General features: G+C 46.8%; 2 protein-coding genes across 5 annotated transcripts in view; one reads left to right on the top strand and one right to left on the bottom strand.

Moving 5' to 3' along the window:
- LOC116398954 (protein FAM102A-like) overlaps positions 1-20,000 on the top strand; it is a 118,888-nt gene that overhangs the window by 46,712 nt on the left and 52,176 nt on the right. The gene's annotated exons all lie outside the window — the stretch shown is intronic.
- slc25a25b (solute carrier family 25 member 25b) overlaps positions 37-20,000 on the bottom strand; it is a 20,025-nt gene continuing 61 nt past the window's right edge. The window contains exons 2-11 of the mRNA XM_031875732.1: positions 19,517-19,674; positions 17,898-17,985; positions 15,950-15,985; positions 15,571-15,682; positions 11,049-11,207; positions 10,744-10,896; positions 10,552-10,659; positions 9,924-10,091; positions 4,124-4,274; positions 37-308 (exon numbers count right to left, since the gene is read on the bottom strand). Coding sequence (XP_031731592.1) covers positions 127-308; positions 4,124-4,274; positions 9,924-10,091; positions 10,552-10,659; positions 10,744-10,896; positions 11,049-11,207; positions 15,571-15,682; positions 15,950-15,985; positions 17,898-17,985; positions 19,517-19,674 — 1,315 coding nt within the window. The 3' untranslated portion in view covers positions 37-126. The remainder of the gene's footprint in view (positions 309-4,123; positions 4,275-9,923; positions 10,092-10,551; positions 10,660-10,743; positions 10,897-11,048; positions 11,208-15,570; positions 15,683-15,949; positions 15,986-17,897; positions 17,986-19,516; positions 19,675-20,000) is intronic.

A 20,000-nucleotide genomic window follows, 5' to 3' on the forward strand; every position in this document is an offset into this window, starting at 1 on the left:
TGCAAAAAAATAAGAAATCAGGAAGGGGGCAAACACTTTTTCACACAACTGTATGTATAAATAATAGGCCAACACACATTCCATCTTTAGCTCAAAAGAAAAGCAAAGGCCTCTTGATCTCCCTCCTCACTTTGACTGGACCCCCAGCCTGATCTTGAGGTACTCGTACACCACATAGCTGATGCTGACAGATGGAATGACCTTCATGAAGTTGGGAGCCAGGCCTCGGTAGAGTCCCATGGGTCCCTCGGTCCTAATGATGTGTCTGAACAGGGCGGTCATGGTCATTTGCGGGCCCCCCAGGGTAGCTGAGGAAAACAGAGGAAGACAGGCTGATCCAACACTACAGCAGACAGAGCTGGTAGAGGCAGACACACACACATATGAACCCTGCACATCACACACCATGCCCCTTAAAGATGCTCCAATCACCATCTTTAAGTCACAATAAAACTCTAGAAACAGGAAGCATGCGTTGTTTCCAGAGGACAGCTGCTGCTCTTGCATGATGACCATGTGACCATGGCAACCAGAGAAACACACAGGTATTCCTTTTACTGTCCAAGTTCCCACGCGCACACGCAAACGCAAACGCACACTTTCTGAGAAGCTCTTTTGCAGCAATATTAGCTTCAAGTTTTGATCAAACAGCAATGTTTATGATATTAGTTCAAGTGACAGTGGTACGGGGCCTGCTGCACTAACAGGACCTGGTGTTAAGCTAAGTCAGAACGTGGCGATCTAAGCCCGACCTAACAGTTACGCCGGTTGCATCATCTAGGCCTGTTCTCACTAAGACCCGGTGTAAATGTTATGCCTAGTCGGAAGCGGGCGTCAAGTCAGAATGGGAGTTTGAACGATGACTCATGTCCTCGTGGTCGTAGCCAGCTGTGAGGTCACCCGGGTCCAGACCCAGCGTCTCTGCATCGGAATGACACGGGCCGCCATCAATGAGACAGCTGTGTGTGTGGTGAAGACGTGCTGGGTGATTGGCTGGTTTTACAAACAGCAAGTAAAGGCTATGTAAACTACACACCATCTAGGTACGATTGGTAACAATGTATCCTAGCAACGCATGCTGCTGGGATACAGCCATAGTTGTGTGGTTGTTCACATGAGCACCCATAACTAAGTAGTTAGGACTAGGCTTCAGCCTGGTTGGTCCACTCCTAAGCCTGGTCTCAAAGACCAGTGGGTGCAGCCCGCTCCTGCACTGTAGGTGGCAGCATCCTCCCACTGCAGTGCAGTGTTAAAGAGGTTATCGCACACATTCAGAAAGTATCTACCGATGTATCGGCTCAAACACACTGAGCAGCCTCACCTTCAGCTTGAATGATGAACTTACAGGTACAATGCACATCAAGATTGCTGTAAATGCGACAGAATGAGTCAAACAGCTACTTTCTGTCTATACTGCAGATTAAATGTAGAAGTTCTTCCACATTATTCAAATGTGATTGAAACTGTCTATCTCATGTATTCTGTCTCTTGTCATCTACTCTAAGAATCCTCCTTTGGACAGAATCTGTGCAGAGAATAACATGACCTTATTCTCAGCAGACATCCGACTTAGTAAGCACATTAACGATGGCTCAGTTCCATTAAGTGTCCCAAGAAGCTCCTCCAGTGAGTCAGCCTGCACCGACCAGGACCTGCTCTAAGTGGAATGCAGCCATCTTTAACATCGGGCCACACTGCCTGCGTGAGCAGCGTGTGTGTGCTGTATTTCAGCGTCCATGTTAACAGGTGAGGGCAGCCAGCTCAGGGGTCTCTTCTAGAGGTTCCAGGTCCTGTTTTAAAAACCTAGCATCTTTCTGTGGCCAGTACCATTGTTCATTTATACATTCAATTCCAAAATGTCTGAAATAGTTGAAAGGTCATTGAACTGGCAAATGGTTAAACTGTGTTTGATATCTAATGTGGAAATAAAATAATGTAGCTCTAATGTTGAATCCCTCCCTTTAGTGTAATGCTCATCGTTGTGTCCTGTTGAGAACCAGTAGAGCGTTAAAGCAGTAGAACAGTGCAGAGCTGTAAAGAGACACTGTAGTAGCATGGCCTCAGTATGAGCACATCATTCACAATAAAGCTTTAGCTTGGACAGCTGAGCAACTACATGAAATATAGAAAAGGACCTCATGTGACAGCCACTGAACATTTCAGTCTTCATGAAGGATTTAAGAAGCATTATTATGACCAAAAGCCGACCAACATGTCCTCTGCAGAGGAGGCAGCGCCTGAGGACCTAGGGGGAGGCTCACCCATATCCCTGGCAGAGGTCGCTGAGGTAGTTAAAAAGCTCCTTGGTGGCAAGGCGCCTGGGGTGGATGAGATCCGCCCTGAGATGCTGAAGGCACTGGACATAGTTGGGCTGTCCTGGCTGACACGCCTCTTCAATGTCGCATGGGGGTCGGGATCAGTGCCCATGGAATGGCAGACCGGGGTGGTGGTTCCCATCTTCAAAAAGGGGGACCGGAGAGTGTGCTCGAATTACCGGGGTATCACACTACTCAGCCTCCTGGGGAAGGCTTATGCCAGGGTGCTGGAAAGGAGGCTCCGACCGTTTGTCGAACCTCGGATTCAAGAGGAGCAGTGCGGATTCCGTCCCGGCCGTGGAACAGTGGACCAGCTCTTTACCCTCGCAAGACTACTGGAGGGGTTCTGGGAGTTTGCCCAACCAGTCTACATGTGCTTTGTGGACTTGGAGAAGGCTTTTGACCGGGTCCCTCGGGGGTTCTTGTGGGGGGTGCTGCGGGAGTATGGGGTGCCGGACCCGTTACAACGGGCGATCCGGTCTCTGTACGACTGCAGTAGGAGCTGTGTCCGCATTCTCGGTAATAAGTCAGACACGTTCCCGGTGGATGTTGGCCTCCGCCAGGGCTGCCCTTTGTCACCGGTCCTGTTCGTGACTTTCACGGACAGGATATCTAGGCGCAGCACGTCAGATTCGTGGGTCTCGGGATCGCCTCTCTGCTGTTTGCAGATGATGTGGTCCTGTTAGCCTCCTCGGATCATGACCTCCAGCATTCACTGGGGCGGTTTGCAGCTGAGTGTGAAGCGGCGGGGATGAGAGTTAGCACCTCCAAATCTGAGGCCATGGTTCTCTGCCGGAAACCGGTGGATTGCTCCCTCCAGGTGGGGACGGAGTGCCTACCTCAAGCGAAGGAGTTCAAGTATCTCGGGGTCTTGTTCACGAGTGAGGGTAAGATGGAGCGGGAGATCGACAGGCGGATCGGTGCGGCTGCAGCAGTAAAGCAGGCGCTGCACCGGACCGTCTTGGTGAAGAGGGAGCTGAGCCGAAAGGCAAAGCTCTCAATTTACCACTCGGTCTACGTTCCTACCCTCACCTATGGTCATGAACTCTGGGTCGTGACCGAAAGGACAAGGTCGCGGCTACAAGCGGCCGAAATGAGCTTCCTCCGTAGGGTGGCCGGGCTCAGCCTTAGAGATAGGGTAAGGAGCTCGGTCATCAGGAGGGAGCTTGGAGTCGAGCCGCTACTCCTTTGCGTCGAAAGGAGTCAGCTGAGGTGGTTCGGGCATCTAATTAGGATGCCTCCTGGACGCCTCCCACTGGAGGTTTTCCAGGCACGTCCAACTGGGAAGAGACCCCGGGGAAGACCCAGAACACGCTGGAGAGATTACATCTCCCAGCTGGCCTGGGAACGCCTCGGGATCCCCCAGAATGAGCTGGAACATGTTGCCGGTGAGAGGGAAGTCTGGGTCAGCCTGCTTGGCCTGTTGCCACCGCGACCCGACCCCGGATAAGCGGAGGAAAATGGATGGATGGATGAAGGATTTAAGAAGCATTATTATGAAACAAGTAGAGTTACATGGCAGCTTGTTTGTGGTATTCTGTATTATGTTCAAATCAGATGAACAGAATGGAAACCTTCTCATGAACAAGTTGCACTGATCAAGATGAAAGAAATGATTTTAGAGAGTTTGCAGAATCTGACATGGAGCTCACGTAGGAACAAACCTCAAGGTCAAAAGTAAGAGAGATTTAGAGTAAAACTCCTAAAATCATTGTGATGGGTAATCAATTCATAACTCATGATCACATCTTTATATGATTGTAATAGACAGTAGATGTACAGAGCAGTAGAGTTCTGCAGTGACTGACCTTGTGCCTGCATCCGAGTCCTGACCAGGGCCAGCGGGTAGCTGGACAGCTGGCCACACGTGCTGGAGGTGGTGCCACAAGCCAGGAGCACGAACACTCCTGGATCAGCGCTGTCTGTGGCGAAGCGCTGCAGCCACCAATTCTTCAGAGTCTGGGAGAGGAGAGGAGAGAAGGAGAGAGAAGGGGAGAGGAGGAGAGGAGGGGAGAGGAGAGGAGGAGAGAAGGAGAGAGAAGGGGAGAGGAGGAGAGAAGGGGAGAGGAGGAGAGAAGGGGAGGGGAGAGGAGAGGAGGGGAGGGGAGAGGAGAGGAGGAGAGGGGAGAGGAGAGGAGGAGAGAAGGAGAGAGAAGGGGAGAGGAGAGAGAAGGGGAGAGGAGGAGAGGAGAGGAGGAGAGGGGGGAGGAGAGGAGGGGAGAGGAGGGGAGAGGAGAGGGGAGAGGAGAGAGAAGGGGAGAGGAGAGGAGAGGAGGAGAGAAGAGGAGGGGAGAGGAGAAGAGGAGAAGAGAGGAGGAGAGGAGAGGAGAGAGGAGAGGAGAGAGGAGAGGAGAGGTTTGGTTTTTAAAATCCCTTTATTTCACTATTGCAGTGAAAACAGAAGCACTCTAAATCATCACTTAATAATCAGAAAATCAATAAAATAAAAACAAATAACCAAAAATAAAGCACCAAAGAACAAATAAACAATCAATTACAAAGATCAATATGTTCAGAAGTTCACCACCAGCTCTCCAGCAGAACCCACTGAGCATAAGTCCATCTGTCCCTGAAAGCCTGTAAATTGTCCACTGTCTGGTAGTAGGTGTGTTCCACCCTGAGTCGGGCTTTCAACAGTCCCTCCATAACTTTCACCGGATCCTCACTACTGGCACCTGAACCCGATTCTTCCGTGTCAATCAGATGGCCAACTTGGCAGAACCAGATAAAAAGTTCACCAGTGTGTGGACAACCTTCTGTTTTGAGCAGTATTTTGGACCGAAGATGAACAACATGAAAGAAAACACCTGTCCAAGACCCTGAAACCATCTTTTTAACCGTTCAAAGAGTGCTGAGAGCCGAGGACACTCACTCTCTTCATCCCATTGGTCAGACAGAGTACAGTTTCCTGCAACTGCTCTCAGGCGTTGTGGCAGGGCGGCACAGACCTCCTCCACTATTCTATTGGTCAACCTGACAGACGTGATGTTCGTGTTCTGCCTGAAGGTGACCATAGATGCTGCTGTTAATGACATCTTCACCAAATGTCCCAGTTTAGTGCAGCCGGCTTCTCTCAGACGCGTTCTCAGGCTGGCAGACTGCAGCGTTTTGGGTTCTAATGAAGCTGTTGAAGAACAAAGGTTCCTCCAGCAGCTACACGCCCGGAGTCTCATCAGCTTTACGTGAGATGTTAAAAATCTGCCACGCCTGCAGAACAGAGCCATAGAACGGCGTCAGCCTGGCCAAGTCCACTTCCTCAGGTTGTAGGAGAAAGAGCTGCTTATCATATCCCAACCGCCCAGCTCTCCTCAGCAGCAGTCGAGCCGTGTCCATCCAGCTGGGGCCACAGCCATACAGCAGCTTCTGTGCAGTCCGGAGTCTGAAAGAGGCGATCCTGGACTGGATATCGATGAGACCCTGCCCCCCCTCTGCCACAGGCAGATAGAGAGCTGCTGCACGAACCCAGTGTCGGCCGGACCAGAAGAAGTCCACGACAGACCTCTGTATCTCTGCTATGAGGCCTCCAGGTGGCGTCAGAGCGATGAGTCTGTGCCACAGAGTCGAGGCAACCAAGTTATTAGCGACCAGAACTCTTCCCCTATATGACAACTGGGGTAGTAACCATCTCCACCTAGAGAACCGAGCACACACCTTCTCCTTAACTCCCTCCCAGTTCTTTTTCTCAAAATCCTCAGAGCCCAAAAACACACCCAGCACCTTTAGACCTCCTTTTCCCCACTGAAGACCTCCAGGCAGATGAGGCACCGTGTGATGTCTCCACTGACCCACCAATAAGGCTTCAGATTTTTCCCAGTTCACCCGTGCAGATGAAGCCCTCTCATAAAGAGACAAAGTATCCTGCAGACATAGAACATCTCCCTGGGCCCCGATGAAGATGTTTACATCATCAGCATACGCAGACACAGCGAGGAGACTACAAAGACTGGAGGACCCAGGCAGTGACAGGCCACTGAGCCGACTTCTCAGCCTGCACAACAGAGGCTCAAAAGTGAGGCTGTATAGTTGCCCTGAGATAGGACAACCCTGCCTTATCCCTCGCCGTACAGGGATCGGTCGACTCAGGCCAGCTCCCATTTTTACCACACCTTCAGCCCCACTGTACAGCAAACCCACCCAAGCCAAGAACCCATCACCAAGCCCAAAAGCCCTGAGTGCAGAAAACAGATATGCGTGACCCACCCTGTCGAAGGCCTTCTCCTGGTCTAGTGAGACAATACCAACATCTACATCATGGAATTTACACACATCAAGCACATCACGGATGAGAAAGATATTGTCCATAACTGTTCTATCTGGGATACAGTACGTTTGGTCGCTATTTACAACCACTTCCAGGTAGTCTCTTAGTCTGTTGGATAAGGCTCTGGAAAGAACCTTATAGTCTGTACAAAGCAGGGCCACTGGTCTCCAGTTCTTAAGAAGGGCCAAGTCGCCCTTCTTGGGCAGCAGGGAGAGTACCGCCCGCTGGCATGAAACAGGAAGTGAACCTGTTTTAAAACATTCCATCAAAACAGAGTGTAAGTCAGAACCGATAATGTTCCAGAACTGCTTAAAGAAATCCGAGGAGAGGCCGTCGATTCCCGAAGTCTTTCCTGAAGCCATCTGGTTCACTGCAGCCGTCAGCTCCTCCAGCATCAGCTCTCCGTCCAGCGTAGCCCTCTCTGCTTGACTGAGCTGGGGAAGACCCTCCAGGAGCTCCTTACTGCTCTCTGTACAGGATTGCTCTTCCCCAAACAGAGCAGCGTAGAAGCCCATGGCATGGGTCCTCATCTCCCTCTGGTCAGTGGTTATCCTGCCTCCTGGGAGCTTCAGACAGGTCATCCGCTTCCTCTGCGCCACCGATCTCTCCAGGTTGAAGAAAAACGAACTTGGGGCATCCATATCCTTCAACTGGAGGAAACGGGACCTGACCACAGCTCCTTTCACTCTCTCTTGCAGGAAGGAGCTCAACTCCAACCTCCTCTCCTTTAGCAGTTGGCCCACACCGGGATCTGGGTCTCCCTGGAAGCCCTCCTCAATGATCTTTATGTTGGCTTCAAGGTCTTTGACAGCAGACTTGATTTTAGCCGTGGTGTTTGAGGTGTACTGCTGGCAGAACACACGGATCTGCGCTTTTCCGACCTCCCACCACTGTTTCAGAGAACTGAAACAAACTTTTTCAGTTTTCCACTGCTGCCAAAGAACCCCAAAGCTCTGACAAAAAGTGCTGTCCTGTAAAAGTTTATTATTAAAATGCCAGTAGGAGTTAACCCTTTCACCTGGTGAGGTTATCAAGCCTAAACTGACGAGGTGGTGATCGGTGAACCCAACTGGACTGATTGTGCTGTTCTTTAGTCTGGAACTGAGACTGCGAGAGATGTAAATTCTGTCCAGCCTGGCTGCACTTATCCTGTCGTTGCTGACTCTAACCCATGTGTACTGTCTGTTTTGTGGGTGTTTTACTCTCCATGTGTCCAACAGATCTAGGTGTGTAATGATGTTGTGGAGACTCTGAGCTGACTGTGGGTGTGGTTCCTCACTGTTCCGGTCTATGGTGAAGTCTAGAGTACAGTTAAAATCCCCTCCGATGATCAGTTGTTCCTGCTGGCTCTGCAGTTCGTTTTGCAGCGTAGTGAAGAAGCGTGCTCTTTCTTGCCCCTGATTCGGTGCATATATGTTCACGAAGCAGTAAAGCGAGCTCTCTATCTCTGCCCTCACCATCAGCAAACGACCCTTCACCACCTCAGTGACTGACAGGACGGTTGCATTAGCTGCTGTTCTAAACAGCATGGCTACCCCGGCACTAAGATTGGTGCCGTGGCTCAGGGTGCATGAGCCCTCCCACCATAAACCCCAGTCTACTTGATCTGATGGAATGGTGTGAGTTTCTTGCAAAAAGAGGATGTCCAACCTTTTTCGATTTACAACTTCCTGTATTAATGCTCTTTTATGCCTGTCCCGCCCACCATTGATGTTTAAAGACCCTAAATTGAAGCTCTGCATAGAAAGGTCAGAGGATGGAAGGAGGCAAGACAAGATAAGAAGTAAGCAGTGGAAAGTGGAAAACCCTGTGTGACACATGATCATGTTAAACTGTCTTAGTATTTTGAACCCTTTTACTTTTCCTTACTTTCCTCAAGGTTGTGATGTGTTTCTTTAGGCGGAGGCGCTTTTTTCCATCTAAAAGGTCCAAACCCACCTTTCTCTGCGCCACCCCAACAGATCGTATGAACTTCTCAATGTCGGGGAAATAATCACTCACTTTTGCAGATCTATTGTAAGTTACATCCAAAAACGAGTTTATTTCCTCTAGTGAATACAGGTCAGCGCCTTTAATGCACGTTTCAGAATTAGATGCAACATCTGATTCACTCTCATACTCCATGTCCTCTCCTTCACAAGACAGCTGGCTGTTGGACACAGACCCTACACTCTGTCCTTCATCTAAGGCTATGGTGAGATCTCCACCTGCTGAACCTGTAGCTGCCGCTTCACAAACTTCTACAGACTGTGGTGGTGCTTCGGTACCAGATGTAGTGAGGTTCTGCGCCACCACAGAAGCCTGCTGGTTGTAAGACTGGCCCTGATCCTCCTTATCGACATTATTGTTATCAGCAAAAAGCGCCGCCGACCGCACCAGCGGCAGCCGCAGCCACACCACCGGGACCCGCAGCCACACCACCGGGACCCGCCGCAGCCGGAGCAGCCGCTGCCGGAGCTGCCGTGGCGGCCGGAGCTGCACCAGCGGGAGCCGCCGCGGCCGGCTCCGCCTCCGCGCATCTCTGCTGCTTATGCGGATGTCCTACATCTCCACACTCAAAGTATTTGATCTGTCCCGAGCTAGCGTACACCATGTATGAACCCTCCCTGTGTTTAACCCTGAAGGACACCTCCAGTGTTTGTGTAGGTGACTCCAGGAACATGAAGACCTGCCGCCTAAGAGACAGCACGTGCTTCAGTTTGGGATCCTTACACCCCAAACTGACTGTTTTAAATCCGCTGGCAAACTTTCCAAACCTGCGCAGCTCATTTTCTAACAGCTCGTTCGGTATAAACGGCGGAACACCGGACACGGTGATCCGCGTAGAGGGCACTGAGAGTGGAGAGACCTGCACCAAGCTGTCCCTGATAAACACGCCGCTCTCTATCAGGTTGTGGACATAAACCTCGCTCATCACGAACACAACCACAGCTTTATTCATCCGAGATGCAAAGAAAAATTTGTCATGTCCCACCTGTTCTCCGACAGCCAGCAGCACCTCCTCTACTGACACGCTGCTATCCGGCGGAACTACCCGGACTCCCTGCCGGATTGACGGGCGTGGCGTCTCGGAGGACGCCATCCTCCCGAACAACGCCAAACACCACTAATCACATGTTCTACCGATAAATACACTGCTTAGTATCTTACCTGATCATGTGCAGAGACAGAAGAGCAGAGGAACAAATCCCAAAGCAGTGACAATACAATCAAACCTCCACGCCACTCTCACGTCCACCACTCACACTCACACGCAACCGGAAACAGAAGAGAGGAGAGGAGGTGTCAGACTGAGCAAAAAACAAAACAATAAACAAGAAGTTATCCCCTTGACAACAACAACAGACCTCATAGACAGCCAGGTCGATGCCAGCGTAGGGGATGATGCCCAGCATGTTGGGGACATAGCCCTTGTAGAAAGCAGCCACTCCCTCCTTGTGAAACATATGTTTGGCACAATGCAAGATGCCCGAGTACTGGCCCGTCTTCCTCAGGGCCATCCGTGTCTTCAACACCTGCGAGGACAGACAGTGATGTCAGGCCTCCTGACGGATGAGACAAAGCACCACTTTGTTGTCCAACAGTTGTAGAACATCGTTCATACTTGAACAAACAGACTAATATATATATATGCCGTGCATTATCTTTCATATTAAAATACGTTGTGTGTTATGAACCTCATTTACATAAATTACTTGCTCACACTTTGTGCATAACTGGAGGTCTGTGAGTCTGCGTGTGAAGATCTGATTTCCTCCAGATAGGAGGTCACAGTACAGCTTCACATGATGAGTTCAAGGCTTAAAATGGGCAGTCAGTCACAAGACAAAAAGAATCCACTCGGATATTTCTGCACACAAACATGATGAGTCACGAGTTGCTCCATAACATTTACAGAATGAGTGCAGTCCTTTTCCTTAAAGTGAGGTCTTGCTTAAAATATGTTTTATTCTGTCTGTGTTCATCGTCTCTGACCTCCATAGGGTAGATGCTGCTCTGAGCGGTTAGTCCAGCCAGAGAGCCTGCCACCAGTCTCTCTGCGATGCCCAACGTCTCCTGGTTACTTCCAATTAATCGTTTTATCTGACAGACAGGACATTTCTTGTTATGCAACCACACAAAATGTGAGAGAGATAAACGGCGTGATGGAGTCAGAGCGGTTCATACCTGTTCATAGGCCATGAACTTAATAGCAGACTCAGGGGCAATTTTGATGACATTGATGCCGTTGCCTCGCCACAGTGACCTCACACCGCCCTCTCGGATCATCTGGACAAAGCCTCCAGTGATATGCATGCTGTTGCTCTTGGAGGCGTGAACCTGGAGAGGGAGGAAGGGAGGGAGGGAGGGGTCAGGACAAACAGTCAGCATGTCTTCAAACTGATCACTACTTCACTTCCCTTTGTTCAGTTTGCCTAGAATCAACAAGTCCTTCTCCGAGAGGACTTGTTCAGCTGTGTGTTGTGCTTTACCTGCATGAGGACTTTGAGCCTGTCCAGTGGTGCAGTGCAGGTTCGAGACACTGCACCAGCTCCTCCTCCTGCCACTAGGTGTCGCCACCACATTCCTGTTTTCTTCTCTTCTGCCGTGAACTCATCAGGCACCAACAAACTCTCCCCAACGTCAAAGATCTGAGGAGGAAGCCTTAAAGTTAGCGGGCACATCCCAAGTCTCTTATTTGTCTCGCTTGAAACGGAAGTTGTTCTGCGCCACCATTTAGAATATGCATCTCAACATCACATCAACATTTCATACCAGAGGGGAGATAGATCACAGATTCAACTTTTTACATCTATGTAGCCATGAGGCTGATCATTCCTGATTGTTGAGTAAATGGTGAATGGACTGTACTTGTATTTCTCTTTTCTAGTCTTCCGACCACTCAAAGCTCTTTAACACTACATGTCATCATTCACCCATTCACACCCATTCATACACGGATGACAGGAGCTACCATGCAAGGTGTCACCTGCTCATCAGGACTATCTAACATACATACACTGATGGGAGCAATTTGGGGTTAAGAGTCTTGCCCAAGGACACATCAACATGGACTAGGGGAGCCAGGGATCAAACCGCCGATCCTCTGATTGAAGGACGACTCGCTCTACCGCTGAGCCACAGTCACCAAGTCAGGTTTGATGAGGAATTTCATTTCAATTTCCCCCAAAACATTGAGCCTAATAAATTAGTTCCAGTGTTCGAGAGAAACCATAATCATATTCTGGGTTATATGTTATTTAATGACGTCACAATCCGAATTTAAAAAAATACAAATACAAAAAATATTTAATAGATAAGACAAACGCATTCCACCTGTAGAGACTGGTCCTGCGCTTTTAAGGACACAGATCACAGTATAAATACTCAAAGCAGGTTGTTAAAGAGAGAAAACACCTCTACTCTGACAGTGATGATAACTGTGTTTATTAGTATCAGTACTAGGGGTGTAACGGTACACGTATTCGTATTGAACCGTTCGGTACGGGGCTCACGGTTCGGTACGCATTACGAACCGAACAATACGTTTGAATAATATTAAATTGCTTTTGAAAAATAAAATATAGCTGAAATTGGTGGAGCCCCTGCGCTCAAACATGGCAACCTACCCGACGTAACGTGCTTCCCTGATTCGCCACGCTCCTATCACGTGACCGTTCCCGGATGTTCACAAACAACAACAGTCTTGATTACCGATTGACTACCAGGTTAATTCAACATGAACAACTGATTACAGGCGTTGTTGACCGTGTTGTCTTTACTAGCAGCTTTTGTTCAGTTAAAGTCTGCATTTCTGTGGAGGAAGCAGCTGCTATTGGAGCGATTAGTGAGCGACGTGACCAGCGGCGTGACCAGCCCTACGGAGCGGACGTCTGAAGCCACGGTTAGCAGTAAATGCTCTCCAGTAGGACAGATAGCTAAGCCTTCAGCAGACAACAACGAGGAAACGAGTGAGAGACTTGTGTTGACCAGATTTATGGACCATAATCTAGTAAACCTTTGTGTGTAAGTGTTGATTTTAATGTAAATATGAGGTGAGAGATATCGAGCAAGACCCCCAGCGCTGTAACGAAGTCTGAAAAATAAAACTTCTAAAACTTTCCACGAAATGTATCTGTTTGAGTTCATAGAGGAAGATTTTAGAGAAGATCTTAAGTATCAAACACGACCTTTCATTATTAAAGACTACTTTATTACTCTGTCGTATTATTTTAAACTAAGCAACCCATCTACTTCCTGTTTACACCGGCACCATCACGCCCAGTGTATGTGAAGAGTCATGTAATATTCGTTACAAACTCTCCTCGCAGCGTTTCGGTATCTGTTCCGTCTTGATTCAAACAGGCTAAAGGTATATCCCTACTCTGGTGATAAACCAGGCTGTACCAACATGCTTAATGCTATTGAGCCCCGTGACACTACTCCTTCACCAGCCCATTTCTCCAGACCATAATTCCTGCTTTGTAAAAGAAAACAAAAGCCCAAACAGAGAATCAAATCAGACACGCCCCCTTGAGAGTCTCACCAGAGGATTTGGCATTTCTGCTTTTTTGCTGGATTGAAAACGTACCGAACTGTGGCACCACTGTATCGTATTGAACCGAACCGAGAATTTTGTAAACCGTTACACCCCTAATCAGTACAGATGTGATCAGCTGATCCGGCGTCATCAGAAACAGACCTCTCTTCACGTGACGCTACAGAGGAAAGGACGTCTCATTTAATAATAATAATAATAATAATACATCAATTTTCTATAGCGCTTTTGAAAATACACAAAGATGCTTTACAAGGCAGAGACAAACAGAACAAACAACAAAAAAAAAAAAATGAATAACTGGAGAAGCTGTGCGGAATGGGTCATGTAGTGGAGGGTAGGGTGCAGGGGTTAGCAGGTGAAAGCGAGTTTGAAGAGGTGGCTTTTGAGGGCTTGTTTGAATGATGATGGGGAGGGAGCCTCACGGATGTGGATGGGGAGGGTGTTCCAGAGGGGTGGTGCAGCAGCTGAGAAGACCCCGTCACCCCAGGTCTGGCGCTTGGTCCTGATGGTCTTCAGAGTGTTTGCACCGGCGGACCTGAGGCAACGGGTTGGGGCGTGGAGGGGGAGGAGGTCTGGATGGTAGGGAGGGGCCAGGTTGTTTAGGGCTTTGTAGGTGGTGAGTAGTATTTTGAAGTCTATTCTGTATTTGACCGGGAGCCAGTGGAGGTTGTGAAGGACCGGGGTGATGTGTTCATAGCGGCGGGTGGAAGTGAGCAATCGAGCGGCAGAGTTCTGAACATATTGGAGTATATTGAGGATTTTGTTGGGAGAACCATAGAGGATGCTGTTGCAGTAGTCATGTCTGGAGGTTATAAGGGCATGGATGATCATTTCGGTGGTGGCAGAGGACAGGGAGGGTCTGAGGCGTGCAATGTTCCTGAGGTGAAAGAAGGCAGTTTTGGTGATGTGGTTGGCGTGGGGTAGGAAAGAGAGGGTGGGGTCGAGGATGATACCGAGGTTGCAGACCTGGGTGGAGGGGGTGACAATGGAGCCATCAATGTTTAGGGAGAAGGGCTGGGCTGAATGGGTGAGGGAGTTAGGGCCGATGATGAGTATTTCAGATTTGTTTGCAGTTGAGTTTGAGAAAGTTCTGTTGCATCCATGATTTTATATCAGTGAGACAGGTGGTGAGAGTGGAGTGGGTGACGGAGGTGATGGTCTTGGTGGAGAAGTAGAGTTGGGTGTCGTCAGCGTAGCAGTGGAAGTTGAGACCATGACGACGGATGATTTGTCCAAGGGGAAGGATGTAAATGATGAAGAGGAGGGGACCAAGCACGGAACCTTGGGGGACACCGTGGGTGACTGGGGGGGTGGAGGATTGTCATTTCTCCTAAAACATATTTCCCAGTGTCCTCTCTCCTCGCATGGTTGCCTTGCGTCTCTCCATGCATCGCTGGTGGGAGGGACTAAGACGCAAGTGAAGGAAACGTGGATGTAATTAAGGACTTGGGATGAGCCCAGTGTCAGAGGATACCATATCAGGGTGCCAGAGGTTTGGTGTGACACAGGGAGCTGCTGCATGAATATGTGTCTTTACTGGAGTGGCATGGGGTCTACTTCTTCTCCCACTGGGCTTATTCAATTATGCAGTATTATTAATACAAGTAATATGTAAGTAATTTAATTACTTACACATGCACTACTTATATGGCTTTCTCTGAATGCTCATATGCCTTTACAATAAGAAAAGGTGACAGTGTAAATGATTTGTATCCCACTACACATACAAAAAGGAATAAGATTCTTTTAGGTCATAACATATCTTTCATGTTCTCGTTAATACTTGATACCAAATTATTTATTTTTACAACCATTTTTTCTTGTTATGACAGACACTTTATCCTGTTACTGTACACCACCAAAGCTTCTCTTTACTACACAAAGCAGAGTGGGGCTTTCTGGCACCACTTGACCCACTTCACGGGTCAGTACAGGTCAATCCTACAGCAACACTTAGTGGTCTGACAGTAAAGTCCTTCTAGATACCACCACTGGGTTTCAGCTTGTGTCCTTCAACACGGTCGTTGCGACACAAACCCAACAAAACTCGTTATAAATACTTTCCTCGTTTCAACACCATAAGTTGTATATTGTTATAATAAGAAACCGTATGGAGTGAAACTGAACACAGTATCACAGGACCTCCTATTCAGAGCGTGCTCATGTTGTGGGTGGAGGAAGACCTTGGGGTTGGATAGAAGTCCTTAAAGCTGAAAACAATATGACCCAACATACATTCTAACTAATGCAACTAGCATCTATAAGTGCCTATTAATGTTTCTTTGATGTTCTTATCATTTAAAACGTAACCGTCTGCAACATTTGACCTTCCTTGCCTTCTTCTTACGCATTGCCCAAACACATCTGTTCCATTAGGAGCGATGAGCTTTGGATTCTGCTCTTAATGTTCATTAGCCTCTCTGTGAGACGGAGAGGAAGAGAGTGGAGCCTACCGTGGAGTGTTTCCAGTAGAGGATGATCTCAGGAATGTTGCCTGCTGGATGCAGGAGGTGGTAATCCCGCCACTCATTCCAGTTAATCGTCATTGTCCCATTCTTATCCATACTGGGAATGTAAAGTAAAACAGTGGATACCGGCCGTTACAAATGTGACAGTTTTAGAGCGTAAATGAACAAGCGTACACCGTTACTTCTCAACAATGGTAACACTTAAACAAAGAAATGCTATGATAACATGGTGAATATGATATTTGTTGCATTTTTCATCTGAAATCACTGAATAAAACAGCACCTGGTAACTGAACTAGACAGACTGTCGTGGGGATCAGTGCAGCACTGGCTGAGCAAGCAGACTATAGAAGCTACTACTTACTACAAGATAGGGGCCCAGATATGACCCCTCCTTATTCTGAGAGCAGCCAGAGAGAAGAAGACAGAGACAGACAGACGGACAGACAGGAGGTTAGAGGAGACAGGGATCACACTGAGCCACAACAATGAGCTGCTGATACATAGATCAACTGGACAGACATTTACCTTGTTACTACAGTTCTCGTAACAAAGCACACTGTAAGAAAAGTTATTCAACAGGAAATATTCTGTATTTTCCCCCATTTTCCCATAAAAGGTAATGTCTTTAGATTTACAAATATTTGCCGTAGTTTAAGTTTGCCAATAAAATTACAGGTAATTAACTGTAACATAAGAGTACGTTAACATTATGTTTGTAATGGCCATTTAATTTATTTGTATAGATTGTACATCTATAATATAATATTTACAATTTTTTGTTGTTCATGACAAAGAAATGCTTAAAATTCACTAGTTTGTCAAAGTGTTTTTTGTCATTAAGCATGTTGATTAAAAGTTATTTTGTTTATTTGTACAGGCACAAAAATTATTTACTTAGCAAATTACTGAAGAAAGACAAAAAGTATTATATGACAGAAAGCACTATATTGTTTTACAGTTTTTCTTCTATAAAGTAGCATGAGATTATGCTAGCGCTAGCAGGCCTGCTACAGTAACAAACATGCGGCTTCAACTAGAGTGTTTTGTTACGGCTCTTTCATATAAAATAATAAATATAATGTATAGACTTTCCCGCTGCTTCATGACACACAAACACAAGCACAGGAAACAATGGGGATGCATACAGAACGCCAGAGTTGCTTGTTTTGACTGAAGGTCTGTCAAAAGACAGAAGTCAGAATAGCTGCAGGTGATTGGTGTTGAATGGAGCGCAGGCACACAGGCACTGCGTGTTGTTTGAGGCCCTGGGCACAGCCCGCTTTATTTTAGAAGAACTGTCAAGTCAATATGTTGTTTTTAGTGCTGGGCAAGTTAATGTGTTATTGCATTAATTAATTAACGCCGACAATTATTTTATCACGTGTTAACGCAGTTTTTTTATTATTATTAATAAGCGGACATTTTTAACACAAGAACCGGGTAGCGAGCGGTGAACAACGGTGAACCCCCCCGGGGTGACGCCTGATCCGGAACCCCTCCTACACTCAGTCACCGTTGGTCCCCTCCTGTCTCACAAACACATATTAAATATATATTAATATAAATATTAAAACACATATTGTCGTGTTTTTAAATGAACATATAAGCACGTGAGAACAAACTGCTCTTAACTGCAACTCTGTATTAGCATAACTTCCTCATGTAGGTTACTGCCACAGTACAGACTACAGGTTCCATGCTTCACCTACATTCCCCTGGGTCCTGAGTCCCTCCATGTACAGCTTCTTATCACCCTCTATGTACCAACGTACATTTATAACAAATACCACACATATTATGGTAATCAGCATTGCATATGTGTCTGACCAACTTTTTTTTTGAGTTTTTAAAGTGTTTTGTTTGTAATATGTATAATAAGCATCATTTAGTTATCACTACTGAGAATTTATCAAACATAAAGTAGATAGGTTTGCAGTTTTCAAGGAGTATATTTAAATTGCATCCTGATTTTAGAAAGTACGGTGTTTTATTAATTTAATATAAAGTGACTTACAGTTTGTATTAAACCTCAGCACAGTATCATTACTTTTTACTATTGAGCTAAAAGAAGAGGGCTCACTTCTTTGAAGCTGTGGAAGTTTGTAGAAGTGAATTCTGATTTATACTTATTCAGTTTGTGTTAAAATTGATATTATTGAGGGAAAAAGGAGAACATCAATGTAACAGGTGACTCCAAACACACACACACACACACACACACACACACACACACACACACACACACACACACACACACACACACACACACACACACACACACACACACACACACACACACACACACACACCTCTTGAGGATCTTCTCTGCCTGCTCCTCAGAGATGTTCACTCCCAGGTCACGCAGAGACTGCATGATTTCTTGCGAGTCGATCCGGCCTACACCACAGAAATGAATTCAATTTGTATTAATTAAAGATGAACACAGATTTTACACTTAGAAGTCAGTCTACTAGTCACAGTGAGCAGTACTCTGCCCCATCAAAACAGTTGTACTGTATAGTGCCTGAGCCAGAGAAGTTTTGTGAAGTCTAAGAATATGACGCTAATCATGTCATCAGGGTTATCTCACCTCGAGCCTGTTTAGAGATCAAAGGCGCAAGAACCGAGCTTGGAATCAAAATGTTGATGCGATCCGTCGGCTCATATCTAACAGTGCTAACAGTGCTAACAGTGCTAACTACAGCCAAAGTGCAGCCAGAGCTACAGTAAGAGTGTTGACCTGGGCGCTGTGCTTCTGTGACGACTCTGTCTGTCGGGACGGCGTTATCAGCTGTAGAGCTTTGTTTATACTCGAGCGTGGCACCGTAGCGTTTGAGCCTCCACAGACGGAGCGCGAGGTCAGAGCACAGAAAAAGGCGTTAATCTGTTAACGGTAGATTTTGATGAGCTCTCAAAATTAGAAGTACTCCTAGGAGAAGCAGATAAGGCAGAGCTTGCTGCCTGATATGTATCAACATGCCACAACTTGACACGCACCTGTTTGGCAGTGACAGAGAGAGGGCATCTTCTAGTTAATGATTGAGTTAATGGTGCCCGCTGTATTTCATGTGCTCTGTGGAAGAATAAATGGCCAAACGCATCTTGGAGTGGAACTGGATCATCTTTGTGCGTCACCGTGTTTCCTCCTGTGTTCAGTCCCTGGCAGCTTTTTTGGACCGCCTTAAGCCGCTAAAGCGCTAGCATCTTCAGCACAGTCTCACTAAAGAATACGTAGTATATTTCAAAGCTAAATGCAATGATCTGGTGCACGTTGAGAGCAAAACTGAAGAGGCTATATGTAAGAACACCTTTGTGCTCTTGTTATAACAGTGGTGGAATAGAAGCAAGTACACTTAGACTATTCAAGTACAGTTTTGAAGTACTTGTAGTTTACTTGAGTATTTCCATTTTATATAACGTAATACTCCGAGTGCACTACATCTCAGAGGGAAATGTACTTTTATTTGACAATATTAGGTACTACTTTCCTTAATACAAATTTAGAAATCAACTCGGGCTGGACCTGATTACTGGACTTTTGGTTTGTTGCGTAGGTATTCGGTGTTCAATTTTAGCATTCGGATATTCGGTTTTGTTTCTTTTCTTTTTTTTAACCCCTCTGGATTACAAATACACCAAACCTTTTTGGAAAATGCAATCATACATACTCTAGAATGACAATCCTTAAATGAATTAAATAATAATAAATAATTAAACCAAAAGGCCAAATTGCTTGCTGTGCCGTCCATCTGAACATCATGGGTCACGTCATGGAGTCGAGCCAGAGTCCTCGCAGCGGTTGCTTTTGTTGGAGCATAACTCATGTCGAGCTTAAGCCAAAGGCGCTGAGCAGAAGAGAACGTATTGCTTCCGTCTGTTCTCACCACATGGCAGACTCAAAGTTATCAAACCTAACAGGATTCCTTACCATCGTTCTTCTTGTCCAGGCTCTTGAAGACCAGCCGCAGTTTCTTCTCGTGGTCTCTGAGATAATGAACAAACTCCTCAAAGTCTAACTGTCCATCCAGGTCTTTGTCTCCTGCTTTCACTATTTTCTGGAAGGAGAGAAGAGAAACCTTTGAGCCACTTAATTCTCAGTTCATTTTTGTATTTACGTGATGTCAAGACATTTCAGTAAGCATGATGCATTTACCGTAACATTATATGTGAAGGATATTGAATTGAACTAATTTAAAAACAGCCCTATAGCTCTGTGGACAGAGTGATGTGACAGACAGTGGGTGCTGTTGGAGTCTGACTCTGGTCTCATGGCTGACCCAAGACCCTCACATGTGTTTTTCAAACAAAGGAGCATCCATCTTTCTTCCTTTCAACAAAGACCTGATCTGGGGTCTGATAAGGCCAGGCTCCAAGAGAGATGACCACACCTCCCAGCTCCAGCCAGAACTTAA

The sequence above is a fragment of the Anarrhichthys ocellatus genome, unplaced genomic scaffold, assembly GCF_004355925.1.
Source record: "Anarrhichthys ocellatus isolate YVR2014 unplaced genomic scaffold, GSC_Weel_1.0 scaffold95, whole genome shotgun sequence".
In the NCBI taxonomy this organism is placed as follows: domain Eukaryota; kingdom Metazoa; phylum Chordata; class Actinopteri; order Perciformes; family Anarhichadidae; genus Anarrhichthys; species Anarrhichthys ocellatus.